We start from the raw sequence: 20,222 nt of genomic DNA, 5'->3' as shown, positions 1-20,222 counted from the left end.
TGATGGAGAAACAAGCTGCCTCCTCCCACGTCTTGGGGACCAGACACTGTCACGAGCCCCCACCGCCTGGTGGCCACACCCCGGCGGCTAGAAATCCTCTCTGCCACCTCGGTCCCCGCGGTACTCCTGGCACCCAGGAGCCTGGGAAGGTACTGCTGCCACTGACCCCCATGCCTGCCCCGGCCCCCCGATGCCTGCCCCAGCCCCCCGATGCCTGCCCCGACCCCCCATGCCTGCCCCGACCCCCCCATGCCTGCCCCGGCCCCCCAGGCCTGCCCAGGCCCCCCATGCCTGCCCCGACCCCCCATGCCTGCCCCGACCCCCCCATGCCTGCCCCGGCCCCCCAGGCCTGCCCCGACCCCCCATGCCTGCCCCGGCCCCCCAGGCCTGCCCCGGCCCCCCATGCCTGCCCCGACCCCCCATGCCTGCCCCGACCCCCCATGCCTGCCCCACGGCCACCACTGCCTGCGCTCACCCAGCGCATGACTCACACCCCCCACGCCCTGAGCTGGGTCGCTGGAGATGGGGTGGAGGGTGGGCCAGGGAGCCCCCGAGGGCACCGGCACTAGTCTGGGAAGCATCTCAACTTCTCACCAGCAAGAATGGCCCAGTTGCCATGGTTACAGCAGAGCCTGGCTCTGGGCCAAGACCTCCCTGGGGCGGTCCCCCCCCACCCCCCCCCCCCCCGCCGCCAACCCCCCAGTACTCACAGTGGAAGCAGGCGAATCCCCGGGGCATGGTGGTGCGCAGGGTCCCCCAGACTGCAGAGGCGGAGTCCCCGGTGGTGTGTCTGTCCCCAGAGGCCCGAGGGGGCCTACATGGCATCAGGTCAGCACAGGTGGCCCCAAGGGGAAGAAGGGCTGGCCAAGGGAGATGGCCTGGCAGGGGTCGCAGGTGCTCCTGGGGCAGCGCCACCCTATCTGCCTGGCCGTGCGGAGGACAGCCGGGGCGTGGCGGCTGCGGGCTCCATGGCAGCGGAGACCTGACCGGAGTGCGGCCTCAGGGTCTTCCCTCGGAGCAGGAGTCCCCGCGGCCCCTCGGAATCTGAGGCTGGTTGTGCTTTCTCTGATTTCTCCGTCTGCAGCTGCTCAGTGTGAGATCTGGCTCTGGAGAGAGAAAGGAGGAGAGAAGCCAATTATGTAAGAGCAGCGCTGCCACTCAGCCATCAGCCCCAGGCACATGAGCCTGGCCCGTGGTGGGTGCTGCACCCTCTGCCCGGAGGGCCCGCCAGGCACAGGCCGGGGCGCTCGGCCCTGCTCGCCCCGGCGGCTGCCTCCTCGGCGACAAGCTCGCACACAAGAAGTGACTTCAGAACACCCAAAGGGCAGCATCGGCCCCGCACGAGCCAGGATGACATCGGCCACAGCCTGAGCAACAGCAGGACCCAGGCTGCCAGGCACCCGCAGTCAGTACCTTCCCCCGGGCACCCGCAGTCAGTACCTCCCCCCGGGCACCCGCACTCAGTACCTTCCCCCGGGCACCCGCACTCAGTACCTTCCCCCCGGGCACCCGCACTCAGTACCTCCCCCCGGGCACCCGCAGTCAGTACCTTCCCCCGGGCACCCACACTCAGTACCTCCCCCCGGGCACCCGCAGTCAGTACCTCCCCCCGGGCACCCGCAGTCAGTACCTCGCCCCGGGCACCCGCACTCAGTACCTTCCCCCCGGGCACTCGCAGTCAGTACCTCCCCCCAGGCACCCGCACTCAGTACCTCGCCCCGGGCACCCGCACTCAGTACCTTCCCCCGGGCACCCGCACTCAGTACCTTCCCCCGGGCACCCGCACTCAGTACCTCCCCCCGGGCACCCGCACTCAGTACCTCCCCCCGGGCACCCGCAGTCAGTACCTTCCCCCGGGCACCCGCACTCAGTACCTTCCCCCCGGGCACCCGCAGTCAGTACCTTCCCCCGGGCACCCGCAGTCAGTACCTTCCCCCGGGCACCTGCACTCAGTACCTCCCCCCCCCGGGCACCCGCACTCAGTACCTCCCCCCGGGCACCCGCAGTCAGTACCTTCCTCCAGGCACCCGCAGTCAGTACCTCCCCCCGGGCACCCGCACTCAGTACCTTCCCCCGGGCACCCGCAGTCAGTACCTTCCCCCGGGCACCCGCAGTCAGTACCTCCCCCCGGGCACCCGCAGTCAGTACCTTCCCCCGGGGAAACAACACTCAGTACCTCCCCCTGGGCACCCGCAGTCAGTACCTTCCCCCGGGCACCCGCAGTCAGTACCTCCCCCCGGGCACCTGAACTCAGTACCTCCCCCCGGGCACTCGCAGTCAGTACCTTCCCCCGGGCACCCGCAGTCAGTACCTCCCCCCGGGCACCCACAGTCAGTACCTCCCCCCGGGCACCCACACTCAGTACCTCCCCCTGGGCACCCGCAGTCAGTACCTTCCCCCGGGCACCCGCAGTCAGTACCTCCCCCCGGGCACCCGCACTCAGTACCTTCCCCCAACACCCACAGTCAGTACCTCCCCCCGGGCACCCGCAGTCAGTACCTCCCCCCGGGCACCCGCACTCAGTACCTCCCCCGGGCACCCGCACTCAGTACCTCCCCCCGGGCACCCGCACTCAGTACCTCCCCCCGGGCACCCGCACTCAGTACCTCCCCCCGGGGCACCCGCACTCAGTACCTTCCCCCGGGCACCCGCACTGAGTACCTTCCCCCGGGCACCCGCACTCAGTACCTTCCCCCGGGCACCCGCACTCAGTACCTTCCCCCGGGCACCCGCACTCAGTACCTTCCCCCGGGCACCCGCAGTCAGTACCTTCCCCCGGGCACCCGCACTCAGTACCTTCCCCCGGGCACCCGCACTCAGTACCTTCCCCCGGGCACCCGCACTCAGTACCTTCCCCCGGGCACCCGCACTCAGTACCTCCCCCCGGGCACCCGCAGTCAGTACCTTCCCCCTGGGCACCCGCACTCAGTACCTCCCCCCGGGCACCCGCACTCAGTACCTTCCCCCCGGGCACCCGCACTCAGTACCTTCCCCCGGGCACCCGCACTCAGTACCTTCCCCCGGGCACCCGCAGTCAGTACCTTCCCCCGGGCACCCGCACTCAGTACCTTCCCCCGGGCACCCGCACTCAGTACCTTCCCCCGGGCACCCGCACTCAGTACCTTCCCCCGGGCACCCGCACTCAGTACCTCCCCCCGGGCACCCGCAGTCAGTACCTCCCCCCGGGCACCCGCACTCAGTACCTCCCCCCGGGCACCCGCACTCAGTACCTTCCCCCCGGGCACCCGCACTCAGTACCTCCCCCCGGGCACCCGCAGTCAGTACCTCCCACGGGGCACCCGCAATCAGTACCTCCCACGGGGCACCCGCAATCAGTACCTCCCCCCAGGCACCCGCAATCAGTACCTTCCCCCGGGGCACCCGCACTCAGTACCTTCCCCCAGGCACCCGCAGTCAGTACCTTCCCCCGGGCACCCGCACTCAGTACCTCCCCCCGGGCACCCGCACTCAGTACCTCCCCCCGGGCACCCGCACTCAGTACCTCCCCCCGGGCACCCGCACTCAGTACCTTCCCCCGGGCACCCGCACTCAGTACCTCCCCCCGGGCACCCGCACTCAGTACCTTCCCCCGGGCACCCGCACTCAGTACCTTCCCCCGGGCTCCCGCAGTCAGTACCTCCCCCCGGGCACCCGCACTCAGTACCTCCCCCCGGGCACCCGCACTCAGTACCTCCCCCCGGGCACCCGCAGTCAGTACCTTCCCCCGGGCACCCGCAGTCAGTACCTCCCCCCGGGCACCTGCAGTCAGTACCTCCCCCCCAGGCACCCGCACTCAGTACCTTCCCCGGGCACCCGCAGTCAGTACCTTCCCCCGGGCACCCGCAGTCAGTACCTTCCCCCGGGCACCTGCACTCAGTACCTCCCCCCGGGCACCCGCAGTCAGTACCTTCCCCCGGGCACCTGCACTCAGTACCTCCCCCCGGGCACCCGCAGTCAGTACCTTCCCCCGGGCACCCGCACTCAGTACCTCCCCCCGGGCACCCGCAGTCAGTACCTTCCCCCGGGCACCCGCACTCAGTACCTCCCCCCGGGCACCCGCAGTCAGTACCTCCCCCCGGGCACCCGCAGTCAGTACCTTCCTCCAGGCACCCGCACTCAGTACCTCCCCCCGGGCACCCGCACTCAGTACCTCCCCCCGGGCACCCGCAGTCAGTACCTCCCCCCGGGCACCCGCAGTCAGTACCTTCCCCCGGGCACCCGCAGTCAGTACCTCCCCCCGGGCACCCGCAGTCAGTACCTCCCACGGGGCACCCGCAATCAGTACCTCCCACGGGGCACCCGCAATCAGTACCTCCCCCCAGGCACCCGCACTCAGTACCTCCCCCCGGGCACCCGCACTCAGTACCTCCCCCCGGGCACCCGCAGTCAGTACCTCCCCCCGGGCACCCGCACTCAGTACCTCCCCCCGGGCACCCGCAATCAGTACCTCCCACGGGGCACCCGCAATCAGTACCTCCCCCCAGGCACCCGCACTCAGTACCTCCCCCCGGGCACCCGCACTCAGTACCTTCCTCCGGGCACCCGCAGTCAGTACCTTCCCCCGGGCACCCGCAGTCAGTACCTTCCCCCCGGGCACCTGCAGTCAGTACCTCCCCCCCGGGCACCCGCACTCAGTACCTTCCCCGGGCACCCGCAGTCAGTACCTCCCCCCGGGCACCCGCAGTCAGTACCTCCCCCCCGGGCACCCGCACTCAGTACCTTCCCCCCCGGGCACCCGCACTGAGTACCTCCCCCCGGGCACCCGCAGTCAGTACCTTCCCCCGGGCACCTGCACTCAGTACCTCCCCCCCCCCGGGCACCTGCACTCAGTACCTCCTCCCGGGCACCCGCACTCAGTACCTTCCCCCCCGGGCACCCGCACTCAGTACCTTCCCCCCCGGGCACCCGCACTGAGTACCTCCCCCCGGGCACCCGCAGTCAGTACCTTCCCCCGGGCACCCGCACTCAGTACCTCCCCCCGGGCACCCGCACTCAGTACCTTCCCCCGGGCACCCGCACTCAGTACCTCCCCCCGGGCACCCGCACTCAGTACCTTCCCCCGGGCACCCGCACTCAGTACCTTCCCCCGGGCACCCGCACTCAGTACCTCCCCCCGGGCACCCGCAGTCAGTACCTTCCCCCGGGCACCTGCACTCAGTACCTCCCCCCGGGCACCCGCAGTCAGTACCTTCCCCCGGGCACCCGCAGTCAGTACCTCCCCCCGGGCACCCGCAGTCAGTACCTCCCCCCGGGCACCCGCAGTCAGTACCTCCCCCCGGGCACCCGCAGTGAGTACCTCCCCCCGGGCACCCGCAGTCAGGCACCTTTCCCCGGCTGCCAGGTACCTTTTGCATGGGGCTCCTGTCACCAGGCATGTGGGTTCAGCCGGGGAATTGCGTGTTTTAGCGGTTTGTTCCTTTTCCTGCTGAGTATTCCATTTACGGCCAAATCGCTGTTTGTCTGTCCATCCACCAGGGGGAGGGCATCGGGGTTTTTTGAATTTTTGATAATTAGGAATGAAACCCCCACAAGCCTCTGCACACAGGTTTGGGTGGGGCTGGAAGTTTCCATTTCGCTCGGTCGGATCTGTAACTTGAATGTGCTCCTCAGTCCTCAGAACATCGGAGCTCTGCGTGCTGACTGCAGGGTGCTGACTGCGGGGTGCTGACCGCGGGGGTCCAGGCAATGGTCTCCCGTCCTGTCCTGCTCCACGGCTGGAGCATCCCTCAACCCAGACCTCACCAACCACATGCACACGTCAGGCTCTGTGCCCCGTCCACACCCCACAACACTCCTGGCAGCCTCCTCACTCAGAAACCTCCCGGGAAGGCCCCGTGCGGAGCCCCACCCTGGACCTCAAATCCTGGACCACCAGGCCCTGATGGAGAAGCTGAGAAAGGGAGAAACGGGGTCAGGGTCGCCTTCCCGCCACGGCACATAGTCCTGGGCTTCATCTGTGGTGACACCCACCCTTTGAGCCCCCTGAAATGAGGGGGATGGGCAGGGGGATGTAGGGAAGCCAAGCAGGACACAAAGAGGGAGTTTAGCTAATGACACAGGAGCCAGGCCAGAGCCACCCACCCCCAATCCATCCCTGGGGCCAGCCATGGGGAAGCCCAAGTCATTTGTGAACAGCCAAGTCGCAGTAGCAAGTAAAAAGTGAACATTAATTTAACAGAATCACGACTCACGGGAGCTGGGAGGTGAAGGAGCTGGGGAGGCAGCAGTCTGTAAGGAGGGAACCGGGTGACTGGGGGCTAACCCCCACGGTGGGAAGCCAACAGGTGATGCCTCGAAGGAAGACGTGGCAACATGAGCGCGTTATGTAGGAGGAGAAATACATGTATTGCTTTTTGAAAAAAGTTGAAAGTCCTGTGTCTGGGGAGCAGGAAGTGGGGAGGAGGGAGCAGACAGAAGCCTGCTGTTGTTCATAACAGGGTCCTACTGGACAATTTGATTCTGTAGTTCAGGTGCAGGTATAATTTTGATTTAAAAATATAAAACTAGACTTATGTCCTAGCCCAGTGGTCCAACCACTGACCTAGACTCTTTTTTAAAAAAATATATATTTTATTGATTTTTTACAGAGAAGAAGGAAGAGAGATAGAGAGTTAGAAATATCGATGAGAGAGAAACATCAATCAGCTGCCTCCTGCACACCTCCTACTGGGGATGTGCCCGCAACCAAGGTATGTGCCCTTGACCGGAATCGAACCTGGGACCCTTCAGTACGCAGGCTGACGCTCTATCCACTGAGCCAAACCGGTTTCGGCTGACCTAGACTCTTGATTCCAATAATTACAGGCTGTTGTTGTTCCTTATGATTAAGGCCCTATCCCAGTGGTCGGCAAACTCATTAGTCAACAGAGCGGCAAACTGCCCTAGCTGGTTAGGCTCAGTGGATAGAGCATTGGCCTGTGGACTCAAGGTATCCTGGGTTCGATTCTGATCAAGGGCACATGCCCAGGTTTCGGACTCGATCCCCAGTAGGGGGAGTGCAGGAGGCAGCCAATCAATGATTCTCTCTCATCACTGATGTTTCTATCTCTCTCTCCCTCTCCCTTCTTTTCTGAAATCAATAAAAATATATTAAAAATAAATAAAAATATAAAACTAGACTTTTCAAAAAGGCATTTCGGTGCAGCAACTCCATTGCCTTGTTCATTCAGGTTAGGCAGCAAGGGCCTGCTCTCCAGGGCCTTACTGTTCCCTCCTTTTCCAAGCCACCTGCCTGAGAACCAGGAGGCTCCCCCTCCTAGCGGCTCCACCTCCAAGGTGCGGGAGCCAGGAACCGGACTAGAGTCCAGCAGCTAAACCCAGAGCCAGCCCAGCCTGACGAGAGATAGAGGTTTCTGTTTAGGGCACACACATATTCTATCAGCTGTGCAACAACCTCCCCAAACTACAGTGGCTGAAACAACCATCATTTCTTACTTTTCACGAATCTATAGATTGGCTGGGACTCGCCTACCTGGGTTGGGCTGGGCTGGGCTGGGCTAGGCTGATCTAGCCTGGGCTCACTCACGCTGGTAGGCTGGCAGAGTGCTGGCTGGTCTCGGGTGCCTCAGCTGGGATGACTCCCCTCCAGCAGGCTAACCTAGGTTTGTTCTTGTGACAGAGGCAGGATTCTAAGAAACGGAGCAAATGAGCAAATGGCCTGAAGGCTGAAGCCTAGGTCCAATAGCACCATCACTTTTACCACATTCTATCCACCGAAGCAGATTGGCAGGGGACGGGAGTGGGGGTACACAGAGTCCTTTTTCTTTCTGTTTTTTTTTTTTTTTTCTCGTTTGTTTGTTTTTTGTTAATTGACTTCAGAGGAGAAGCGAGAGGGAGAAGGAGAAACATCAATGATGAAAGAGAATCATTGATTGGCTGCCTCCTGCACACCCCCAGTAGGGATTGAGTTCGCAACCTGGGCATGTGCCCTTGACTGGAATCGAACCTGGGACCCTTCAGTCCACAGGCCGATGCTCTATTCTTGATGAAAGGAGCTGCAGAACATCATTGCAAAAGGCATGGATGGGGTGTGCATGTGAAGAATTTGGGCCACTTTTGCAACCAATCTATTACACCCACACAGAGCATCCTTCTCCCCAAAGTGGCCAGGCCTGACCTGAGGCCCAGGGGACACAGCGTCGGGCCACCTGCTCCAGCCTGACCACTTCCCTGCAAGCAGGGCTGGGCCGCAGGGGCCTCTGAGACATTCCATGCAACCCCCACATCCTAGAGATGAGGAAACAGGGTCTCACGGGGGAGGCAGCTGGCCCCAGGCCACCCGCCCAACTTCAGCCTCCTCCTGTGAACCAAGCCACTCTGTCCTTTGAGAACGTGGGGAGGGACAATGAGCAGCCACCCAGAGTGAGTCACAGATGTTCTATTCAAGAGGAGGTGGAAGGAAAGTAGAACTGAGTTTAGGCCACAGAAAAAGGGAGACAAACAAAAGCAGAAACAGGAACGAATTATTCTGGTGAATTCCATTAGCACAGGGTCTGTATTTCTGAGTAAAATTTCACCCATCACCTCTGTTCTGTAAGTGGAAAGACGGCGCTAGACCCGGGGCACCTGAATAACACAGGACCCCCCCTTGGCCACATCTGTGGAGTCGGTCTCATCGGAGAAGTACGCCGGGTCAGAATGCTCGCACCCTTGGCTCCCGTTCAGTACAAGTCCAAGCTGTAAAGGAGTCCCTGTTTCTCCATCCCTTGACCCTGGGCTTGGCCTTGGGACTTGTTCTCACCTGGGGACGTGCCTGTGCCTTGAGGCTCATCCTCTCTTCGTGGCTTGTAAACAGCTCCTGGCTAGCCTCCTAGAGGAGCTGCTACTGAGGTCCCAAGCATGTAAGTGAGACCAGCTGGCCCCAGGCAAGTCAGCCCAGAACCCCAGCCACCACACAGAAGCATGAGAAACACTCAAGGTTTGCTTCCAACCACTAAGCTTGGGGGTAGTCCGCTACACAGCAAACGCTAATCCCCACCGCATGGAAACGCCCCGTGTCTGCAAACGCCCTGTCCGGAGCCAGATGGATTCTCACCCAAAGCCTCCTCTGGGGGAGGTGCAGGTGACCCAGCTCCTCAGAATGAAGCCCCGTCCCAGGTCAGGTCTCCAGGGACAGAGGTGCTAGCGTTGCCCTAGGCCCAGCCAGAAGCTTCTCTTGGAAGAACAACTTTCTGGGATTCAGTACGAATCAAGATGTTCATTCTTCCTCTGCCACACTCGAACTCTTTTGTAAAACTTTTTATCATAGAAATTGTAATGGTAGACTCATGTAGTGGTCCCCCCTATGACCATTACTCAGTTTCAAAAATGATCAGCCCTGGCCGGGTAGCTCAGTTGGTTAGAGCGTCATCCCGATACATCAAGGTTGTGGGTTTGATCCTGGACAGGGCATATATAAGAAGCGTAAACAGGTGGAACAACAAAGCTATGTTCCCCCCTCTCTCTCCCTTCCTCCCTCCCTTCCTCTCTCCCTAAACTCAATTTTTAAAAAATCAATCCTTACATTCCTGTTACACCCATCCGCCAATTTGTTCCCTAGAGCATTTTTTAAAATATATTTTTATTGATTTCAGAGAGGGAGGGAGAGAGAGAGAAACATCAATGATGAGAGAATCAATGTTCAACTGCCTCCTACACGCCCCCTACTGGAGATCAAGCCTGAAACCCAGGCATATGCCCTTGACTGGAATTGAACCGGGACCCTTCAGTCCACAGGCCAGTGCTCTATCCACTGAGCCAAACCGGCGAGGGCTCCCTAGAGCAGTGGTCAGCAAACTCATTAGTCAACAGAGCAGCAAACCGCGGCTCGTGAGCCGCATGTGGCTAGCGAGCCACAGATTGCCGACCATTGCCCTAGAGTATTTTAAAGCAACTTTCAGACATTCCATTTTACCAGTATGTAAGGATTTTTGTTTTTTTTGTTTTGGGGTTTTTATTTTAAATATTTTTTTATTGTTTCAGAGAGAAAGGGAGAGGGAGAGATAGAAATATCAATGAGGAGAATCATTGATCGGCTGCCTCCTGCACTCCCCCGCCTGGGGATCGAGCTCGCAACCCCAGGAATGTGCCCTTGACCGGAATAGAACCTGGGACCCTTTGGTCAGCAGGCTGATGCTCTATCCACTGAGCCAAACCAGCTAGAGCAGGATTTTTTTAAAAAATATATTTTATTGATTTTTTATAGAGAGGAAGGGAGAGGGATAGAGAGTTAGAAACATCGATGAGAGAGAAACATCGATCAGCTGCCTCCTGCACACCTCCCACTGGGGATGTGCCCGCAACCAAGGTACATGCCCTTGACCGGAATCGAACCTGGGACCCTTGAGTCCGCAGGCAGATGCTCGATCCACTGAGCCAAACCGGTTTCGGCTAGAGCAGGATTTTTAAAAATATATAATCACACTACTATTATTGCACATTCTCAAGTCAATACTTCCTTATATCATCTAATATAGAATCCATGTTCAATTTCCCGATTGTTTGAAAAATGTCCTTTTTAAAGTTGCTTTGTTTGAATTGTGGACGAAAAGGGGCCACATACTAAACCGGACACGCTCAGGGGAGGCCTGCATACTGGGCCCTACAAACTCAGAAACGGAGAGTAACCACATAAAATGGTCTAAGCATAAAAACGTCTAACTAAAAGCAGGTCATGCAGGTAGTCACATCTGGGCATGAAGTACCCTTGACGAAGGTCAACCTTTAAGTGAACCTGTCTTTTGTCTTTTTGCAACTAAGATAACATACTTTTGAAATGTCTGTGTAATCTCCTTCTGCCATCACCAGACCTCAGACTCCTCATTGTTATCTTGTTCCTCGCATTCCACCTCTATGTGCTGTAAATGTCAATCATTAAGTATCCCGCACCCACCAGTGTAAAAGAAGTGTTGTTTTCTCTCTTTTGCCTTTTTATCCAACCTCAGAGATTTCCCTGCTTTGCTTTCTCCTGCCCCCTTAATCTACCACCAACGGAATTCCTATTAACCCCTCCCCCTTGTGTCTCCTCCTTTTATTCAAATATATAAAACTAGAGGCCTGGTGCATGAAATTCGTGCACCGGGGGGGGGGGGGTCCCTCAGCCCAGCCTGCACCCTCTCCAATCTCGGACACCTCGAGGGATGTCCGACTGCCCGTTTAGGCCTGATCCAGGTAGGATCGGGCCTAAACGGGCAGTCAGACATACCTCTCACAATCCAGGACTGCTGGCTCCCAACTGCTCGCCTGCCTGCCTTCCTGATTGCCCCTAACCACTTCTGCCTGCTAGCCTGATCACCCCCTAACCACTCCCATGCCAGCCTGATTGATGCCTAACTGCTCCCCTGCCAGCCCAATTGCCCTTAACTGCCCTCCCCTGCAGGCCTGGTCACCCCTAACTGCCCTTCCCTGCAGGCCCGGTCATCCCCAACTTCCCTCCTCTGCTGGCCTGGTCACCCCTAACTGCCCTCCCCTGCAGGCTTGATCGCCCCCAACTGCCCTCCCTTGCAGACCTGGTCCCTCCCAAATGCCCTCCCCTGCTGGCCATCTTGTGGCGGCCATCTTGTGTGTTGGAGTGACGGTCAATTTGCATATTATTCTTTTATTAGATAGGATTAGAATAGAAGCCTGGGGGGTAATGGTAAGATATGTACACATATAATACCTCAATTAAAAAAAAATAGAATAGAAGCCTGGTGCACGGGTGGGGGCCGGCTGGTTTGCCCTGAAGGGTGTCCTGGATCAGGGTGGGGGTTCCCTTGGGGCGTGGGGCAGCCTGGGCGAGGGGCCTGTGGTGGTTTGCAGGCCGGCCACGCGCCCCAGCGACCCAAGCGGAGACCCTGGTATCTGGGATTTATTTATCTTCTATAATTGAAACTTTATAGCCTTAAGCGGAGTCCAAGGCAGGCCGGGACAGGCAGAAAGCTTGGCTTCCTCCATTGCCGGGGAAACCCAAGCCTCCTGCTCTCTCCGTGGCCGCAGCCATCTTGGTTGGGTTAATTTGCATACTCACTCCTGATTGGCTGGTGGGCGTGGCTTGTTGGTATAGCAGAGGTATGGTAAATTTGCATATTTCTCTTTTATTAGATAGGATAAGCTGCAGCCCTAGCCAATTTGGCTCAGTGGATAGAGCGTCGGCCCATGGACTGAAGGGTCCTGGGTTTGATTCTGGTCAAGGGCACATGGCTGGGTTGTGGGCTGGATCCCCAGTAGGGGGCGTGCAGGAGGCAGCCAATCAATGATTCTCTCTCATCATTGATGTTTCTATCTCTCCTTCTCCCTTTCTCTCTGAAATCAATAAAAATATATTTTTTAAAATAATAATAAAATAAGCTGTAAAACTGCCATTCTCCAGAGCGTTTTCTCAATCCATTGAGATTTTCCTTCTTGGCAATTGTCAGCTTGACTCAAATAAACCTAAAAAAATCTCTACAGGTTTGGACATTTCTTATGATGACAGAATCAAGAGCCCCACAAGGTGGCCCACCTAGTACCCTTGATTGATGTCTTTTGCATCTTTTTCCTTTAAAAAAAATTTAAGATATAGTTCAATGCCATAAAATTCAACATTTCAAAGCATGCAATTTAGTGGGTTTTTTTAGTGTTTTTTTAGTATATTCAGAAAGTTGTGCAACAATCACCACAATCTAATTCCAGAACGTTTCATCACCCCAAAAATAAACTCTGTATTCATTAGCAGTCACAGTTTATTTCCTGTTCCCCAGTCCCTGGCAACCACTAACCTGCTCTATGGATTTGCCCAGTGGTCGGCAAACTCATTAGTCAACAGAGCCAAATATCAACAGTACAACAATTGAAATTTCTTTTGAGAGCCAAATTTTTAAACTTAACCTTCTTCTAACACCACTTCTTCAAAATAGACTCGCCCAGGCCTGTGGTATTTTGTGGAAGAGCCACACTCAAGGGGCCAAAGAGCCGCATGTGGCTCGCGAGCCGCAGTTTGCCGACCACAGGATTTGTCTGTTCTGGACATTTCATACAAATGCAGTCATATGATTTGTGATCCTTTATGACTTACTTCTTTCATTTAGCATAATGTTTTCATTCATCTTATAGCACATTGTAAAATGAATGTTTGTATCTCCCCCCACAAATTCACAGGTCAACCCCCTAACTCCCAATGTGATGGTATTTGGCAACGGGACCGTTGGGAGATAATCAGTGTTGGATGAAGTCATGGGGGTGGGGCCCTCATGATGGGATTAGTGCCTTATAAGAAGGGACACCAAGGGCTTGCTGTCTCTCCCTGCTCCCACAGAGGTCATGTGACCACACAGAGAAGGCAGCCTTCTGCAACCCAAGGGGAGAGTCTACACAAAACCGACCATGTGGCTCACACAGACATGGGGTATCCAACTGAGAGAACAAAACTGCTCTAAGTACATGGAGACAGAGGACAGGAGCAGGTGAATGGAGTCCATATTCAAGGTCAAACTGAGCAGGTCTTCGTTCTCTGGCTTCTGTACGATTTCCTTTCATTCGTTGTATTGAAAAAAGAAATTCCCTAGACCAAATGCTTCAAAGCTGAAGGCCCAGGACCAGTGAAGAAAGCCTGGAAGATATTTGCATCAAATCACCCATATCTATGTCCTCCTCAGCCAGTCCTGTCCACAGTCATAGGGGTCTTTTTCTTGGGATCAGAGAGGAGGGTAAAAGCTTCTCCAACTTCCCTGAACTTCTCCTCCCGCTCAGGAGCTTCTCACTGGCTCCTCTGTGCCCAGCCACGTGGTGCATCGAAGTCCACTTCCAGTAAGGGTTCTTGATCTCGTCCTTAGAGGCTTTCATGTCCACTCCCAGAACCTTGTAGTAATCTTTCCTCTTTTTATTTTTTATTTTTACTTACTGAGTTGAGGGGGGGGGGAGAGAGAGAGAAACATGGATTTATTGTTCTACTTTTGTATGAATTCACTGGTTGCTTCCTTGGCCAGGGCTAGTGCTCTGTCCTTTTACCCTTCTTCAGTTCCAGCTGTGCATTTTTTAGTTGCTCCTGTTCGTGTGTTTTCTCCACCTGATACACGTTTTCATAGGCCTCCTGCTTCTTCAGACCCTTAATTGTGTACCTCAGTGTCCACGTAGCACTGAGCTCTTCTCCAGAAGGCTTTTACACACGTGCCACTGAGCTTCCCTGCACCTGTGCAGTCTTCTATTGCATCACCTAGTTCCCTGAGCTTGGAATGAACCATACCCGATTATGGTAGAATTTAGCATTTGTTTTTGTGTGTTTTTTTAATATATTATATTGATTTTTTTTACAGAGAGGAAGGGAGATGGATAGAGTTAGAAACATCTATGAGAGAGAAATATCAATCAGCTGCCTCCTGCACACTTCCTACTGGGGATGTGCCCGCAACCAAGGTACATGCCCTTGACCAGAATCAAACCTGGGACCTTTCAGTCCACAGGCCGACGCTCTATCCACTGAGCCAAACCAGTTAGGGCTAGCATTTGTTTTTATATTGTTGGGGTCTATCCCCAGGACTTCTGTGAGCTGTTCCTATGCTAACTTCTTTAAATGCTTTATTCCCATCTCTCTTTGCTTTAAGTGCTTTGGCATTTCTGCAAGCAACGCAGGCCTTCTTGTGGTCAGGAGCCATCCTGAGAGCCTGTACAAGACACTGAACCGTCTTCTCAATACGGCCTTCGTAATACAGGCAAAGACCTCGGACATACAGAGTATCCACGTTGGTGGATCCATTTGTAAAAATGTCACCAGCCACCGACTGTATTTCCGGAGAAGGACCCGGCATGGCTAAATGTTCTGCTCGGAGGATTCTGAAGAAATGGCAGGCAGGGGCAAATCCTAGGGCACAGGTCTATGCAAAGAGCAACCTTCCAAAAATCCCACTTCTCTAAATCCGGTTCAGCTGTTTTCTCCTAGTCCTCCACTGCATTAGCGTTCTCAAACTCCCGCTGTGCCCGAGCGTTTTTGTGATCCAGTTCTAGGGCTCTCTGGAAACTGACAAGCTGCCATTGCCATCCCTAGACATAGGTGGCATTTGCCCTCCTCTAGACTTCCCCACCCAGCTGTCATCCAACCCCACTGACTGCTGTGCATCTCCCAGGCCTTCCTAGAACTTGCTGAGCATCATCAAGGTGCTCAATTCCCATAATACGGCTGTGGTTCTTTTTTATTTTTACACATAGTGAATATAAGTGCATACTTGTATATATGGTAATATAATGTATATATATATATATTTTAATTTAATAAATCTTTATTGTTCAGATTATTACAGTTGTTCCTCTTTTTTCCCCCATAGCTCCCCTCCACCCAGTTCCCACCCCACCCTCTGCCCTTACCGCCCCCCAACTGTCCTCATCCATAGGTGTATGATTTTTGTCCAGTCTCTTCCCGCACTACCCAAACCCCTTTCCCCCCGAGAATTGTCAGTCTACTCCCTTTCTATGCCCCTGATTCTATTATATTCACCAGTTTATTCTGTTCATCAGATTTTTTTTATTCACTTGATTTTTAGATTCACTTGTTGATAGATATGTATTTGTTGTTCATAATTTTTTAAATTTCTTTATTGATTAAGGTATCACATATTTGTCCTCCATAATTTTTATCTTTACCTTTTTCTTCTTCTTCCTCTTCTTAAAGAATACCTTTCAGCATTTCATAAAATACTGGTTTGGTGGTGATGAACTCCTTTAGCTTTTTCTTATCTGTGAAGCTCTTTATCTGACCTTCAATTCTGAATGATAGCTTTGCTGGGTAGAGTAATCTTGGTTGTAGGTTCTTGCTATTCATCACTTTGAATATTTCTTGCCACTCCCATCTGGCCTGCATAGTTTCTGTTGAGAAATCCTCTGACAGTCATATGGGTGCTCCCTTGTAGGTAACTGTTTTTCTCTTGCTGCTTTTAATATTCTCTCTTTGTCTTTTGCTCTTGGCATTTTAATTATGACGTGTCTTGGTGTGGTCCTCTTTGGATTCCTTTTGTTTGGGGTTCTCTGCGATTCCTGGACTTGTAAGTCTATTTCTTTCACCAGGTGGGGGAAGTTTTCTGTCATTATTTCTTCAAATAAGTTTTCAGTATCTTGCTCTCTCTCTTCTTCTGGCACCCCCATAATTCGGATGTTGGTACGCTTGAAGTTGTCCCAGAGGCTCCTTACACTATCTTCATATTTTTGGATTCTTTTTTTCTTTTCCAGTTGAATGTTTTTTGCTTCTTTGTGTTTCAAATCTTTGACTTGATTCGTGCGATTCTCTAGTCTGCTGTTAGGTCTCTGTATAATATTTTTTATTTCAGTCAGTGTATGTTTAATTTCTAGTTGGTCCTTTTTCATATCCTCAAGGGTCTCGCTAAATTTATCGGCCTTTTCTAGAAAATTCTTGAAAAACCTTATAACCGTGGTTTTGAACTCTATATCCAGTCATTTGCTTTCCTCCTTTTCTTTCATTTGTGATCTGTTTCTTTGGCTCTGCATTTTGGCTGCTTCCCTGAGTTGATAGAGTGGCTTTGTGTGCTAGGTGTCCTATAGGGCCCAGTGGCTCAGCCTCCCCAGTTACCTGAGGTGGACACTCTTGGTGCACCCCTTTGTGGGCTGTGTGCACAGTCTTGTTGTAGTTAAGCTTTGATTGTTGTTGGTATCACTGGGAGGAATTGACTTCCTGGCCAATTGGCTGTGAAGATCAGCTGTGTCTACGCTAGGAGAACTTCTGTGCTGGAGACACCCTTATGGGAGAAGACTTGCAAAAGCGTCTGTGCTCAGCTTGAACAGGGCGGAGTCTCAGGGCAGAGCAGACAGCATTGGTTTCCCGTCAGCCCTGCCCTAACAGGCCCCTGTATCTCAGTGTCCCATGGTAATCACTGCAAGCACCTCTAAGAGAAAGCCGCCTTCCAGTTCCACCCGCTGCCAGACAGTCCAGTTTCTCCCCAAATGAGTCTGAGTCCCCAGAGTCTCGCCCGGAACTGGAGTTCAGTGCAGTTGGGAGCTTTTGTCTCCCTCTCACTTGAGAAAGCCAGCTGTGTACTCAGTTGCCAGCCCTCTCCGCGCACGTGCATGCCTCGATACCTCTGCCTTCCGCAGTTCCTCTGAGTCTCAGTGTGCTTTTCTCTTTCCTGACAGTCCAGTTTCACCCCGTTTGAGTCTGGGTCCCCAGAATCTCGCCCGGAACTGGAGTTCAGCGCAGTCAGGAGCTTTTGTCTCCCTCCCGCTTGAGAAAGCCAGCTGCACACTCAGTTGCCAGTCCTCTCCACGCGCGCACGTGCACCTCACTACCTCTGCCTCCTGCAGCTCCTCTGAGTCTCAGTGTGCTTTTCTCTTTCCTTCTAGTTGTAGAATTTCCACTCAACCAGCCTTCCTGTGGTTCTGGATGATGTCCGTTTTATCTTTTAGTTGTAGTTTTGAAATTGTTGTGCAAGGCAGCAGTTTAGGTGTTGACCTATGCCGTCATCTTGGTTTCTCCACAGCTGTGGTTCTTATATAATAGTTATAAGCTTCATTGTAATCTTTCTTGGCACAGTATGCATTTCCTTGTTCTTTGGAAGATTGCTTCTTTGTCATCCAGCAGCTCTGACTCAGTCACCACCATGACCACACTGCACTCCCTGGCCACTATCTTACCACCAGGATCAGTACTCCATTCCTCTTTATTGTCAAATAACATTCCATTGTATGGGTATATCACATTTCCTCTATCCATTCATCAGTGGATGGGCATTCAGGTTGTTTTGATATTTTGGCTATTATGAATAATATTGCTATCAACATTTGAGGACCAGCTTTTTTAAATATATTTTATTGATTTTTTTACAGAGAGGAAGGGAGAGGGATAGTTAGAAACATCCATGAGAGAGAAACATCAGTGAGCTGCCTCCTGCACACCCCCTACTGGGGATGTGCCCGCAACCAAGGTACATGCCCTTGACCAGAATAAAACCTGGGACTCTTCAGCCCGCAGGCCCACTCTCTATCCACTGAGCCAAACCGGTTAGGGCTGAGGACCAGTTTTTGTGTGGACATGTTTTAAATTCTCTTGGTATATGCCTAGGAATGGGGTTGCTGGGTCACATGGTTGCTCTGTTTAACTTTTTGAGAAACTGCCAATCTATATCCTCCAAAGCAGGTATACCGTTTTATATTTTCATCAACAGTGTATGAAGGCTCTGATTTCTCCACATCCTCGCCAACACTTGTTATTATCTACTGTTTTTGTTATACCCATCGTAGTGGGTGTGAATGGTATTTCATTGTGGTTCAATCTTCATTTTCCTGATGCTTAATCATGTTGAGCATCCTTTCATGTGCTTATGAGCCATTTGTGTATCTTCTTTGGAGAAATATCTATTCAAATCCTTTTCCCAAATTTAATTGGTTTATCTTTTTATTTTTGAATTGTAAGAGTTCTTTGTATATTCTGGGTACTAGACTCTTTTCAGCTATATGTGTTTTTTAAAATATATTTTATTGATTTGTTACAGAGAGGAAGGGAGAGGGATAGAGAGTTAGAAACATCGATCAGCTGCCTCCTGCACACTCCCTACTGGATATGTGCCCGCAACCAGAATTGAACCTGGGACCCTTCAGTCCGTAGGCCGATTCTTTATCCACTAAGCCAAACCAGTTAGGGCCAGATATATGTTTCGTAAATATTTTCTCTCATTTTGTGGGTTGTCTTTTCACTTTCTTGATAGTGTCCCTTGATGTACAAAATTTTTTAAGTTTGATGAAGTTCAATTTATATTTTTCTTTTTTTGATGGCTTGTGCTTTTGGTGACATATCTCAGAAGTCATTGTCAATCCAAGGTCACAAAAACATGTTTTTTTATTCTAAGAGTCTCATAGTTTTAGCTCTTACACTTAGGTCTTTGATCTCTTTTGGAATTAATTTTTTATTATGGGGTGAGGTACAAGCCTAACTTCATTCTTTGCATGTGGACATCCAGTTGTCCCAGCACCACTCTTTGAAAAGACTTCTTTTCCCCACGAAATACTCTTGGTTCACCAAAAATCAGCCGATCGCAGAGGCATAAACAGATACGAATTTATTTCTGAATTCTCAATTCTATTCCATTGTTCTATGTGTCTACCTTATGCCAGTACCACACTGTCTTGATTTCTGTAGCTTTGTAGTATTTTGAATTCTTGAGACTTTTTAATATATAATTTACTTTTCCTTTTGTTGTTGTTGAAGAAACTGGGTCACTTGTCCATAGACTGACTCCTCAGATTCTGGATTTGGCGGGTTACATCACTGGCATGTCATTTAACATAGTTATCTCTGTGCTTCTAATATTCAGATTGAGAAGCTTCATTGGGCTCAGGTGTAATTTTCCCAGGAGGTATTGCATTGCATCAGGAGACACAGAACGTCTGTTTGTCCCACTTTGGTGAGCTAATGTCATGCTCTTTCTTGCTGATCCACCCACTATAAAGTTCTCCATCAACCTTCACCTGTCATCAGGCACTGATGACTATAGCCTTGATCCAGTATTTCATTAGGTGAGGACTTTCTCTCTCTTTCCTTTCACATGTGCTACTGTGATTCTTCTATAACAGAATTTTCCTCCCTCATCTCTTTTCCTATCTTAGAGCAGGATAAAAGTTTGATTCTTTCCATTCACTTACCAGCTAGCAAATGAGTTGTTCTGTAGCATCCTCTAAAGAGAATCAATAATGTTTTTCAGTATAATTTTGAATTCATTAACTTTTTAATTTTTATATTTCAATCCACTGAAATTACTTTGAAGTCAGGTTTATTAAGGTATAATTGATGTACATTAAAGTTCAAGTTCACACTCTTGCCCTAGCTGGTTTGGCTCTGGATAGAGAATCAGCCTTCAGACTGAAGGGTCCCAGGGTTCAATTCCAGTCAAGGGCACATACTTGGTTGCAGGCTCCTCCCCTATCCGGACCTGGTCGGGTCGCATGCAGGAGGCAACCAAGGATGTGCTTCTCTCACATCAATATTTCTCTCCGTCTTTCCCTCTCTCTTCCACTCTCTCTAAAATTCAATGGGAAAATATCCTTGAGTGAGAATTTTCAAAAAGTTCACTCTTTAGCTGTACAGTTTGATGAGTTTCAACAAATATTTACACCTTCTTAAGACACAGAACATTTCTATCACCCCCAAAAGTTTCCTTGTGTCCCTCCCCCACCCCACACTTCTGGCAATCGCTTATCCAATTCTTTTCCTAGAGTTTTATCTTTTCCAGATATAAAAATGCGGGATCATAGAGTACGTCCTCATTTCTGTCCTGTCTTCTTTCACATGACAA

The 20,222-nt window shown here is 52.9% G+C and overlaps 1 protein-coding gene and 1 pseudogene across 6 annotated transcripts in view; both read right to left on the bottom strand.

Moving 5' to 3' along the window:
- Positions 1-20,222, bottom strand: part of IL34 (interleukin 34) — a 68,665-nt gene that overhangs the window by 8,333 nt on the left and 40,110 nt on the right. For all 6 annotated transcript variants that reach the window (XM_008140154.3, XM_054710778.1, XM_054710776.1 and 3 more), the window contains exon 2: positions 711-1,106. In XM_008140154.3, coding sequence (XP_008138376.3) covers positions 711-825 — 115 coding nt within the window. In that variant the 5' untranslated portion in view covers positions 826-1,106. The remainder of the gene's footprint in view (positions 1-710; positions 1,107-20,222) is intronic.
- Positions 13,470-17,611, bottom strand: LOC129147765 (dnaJ homolog subfamily C member 7-like; annotated as a pseudogene).

This window comes from Eptesicus fuscus, chromosome 21, assembly GCF_027574615.1.
Source record: "Eptesicus fuscus isolate TK198812 chromosome 21, DD_ASM_mEF_20220401, whole genome shotgun sequence".
NCBI lineage: Eukaryota > Metazoa > Chordata > Mammalia > Chiroptera > Vespertilionidae > Eptesicus > Eptesicus fuscus.
This window is presented reverse-complemented; position numbering and strand designations above follow the sequence as displayed.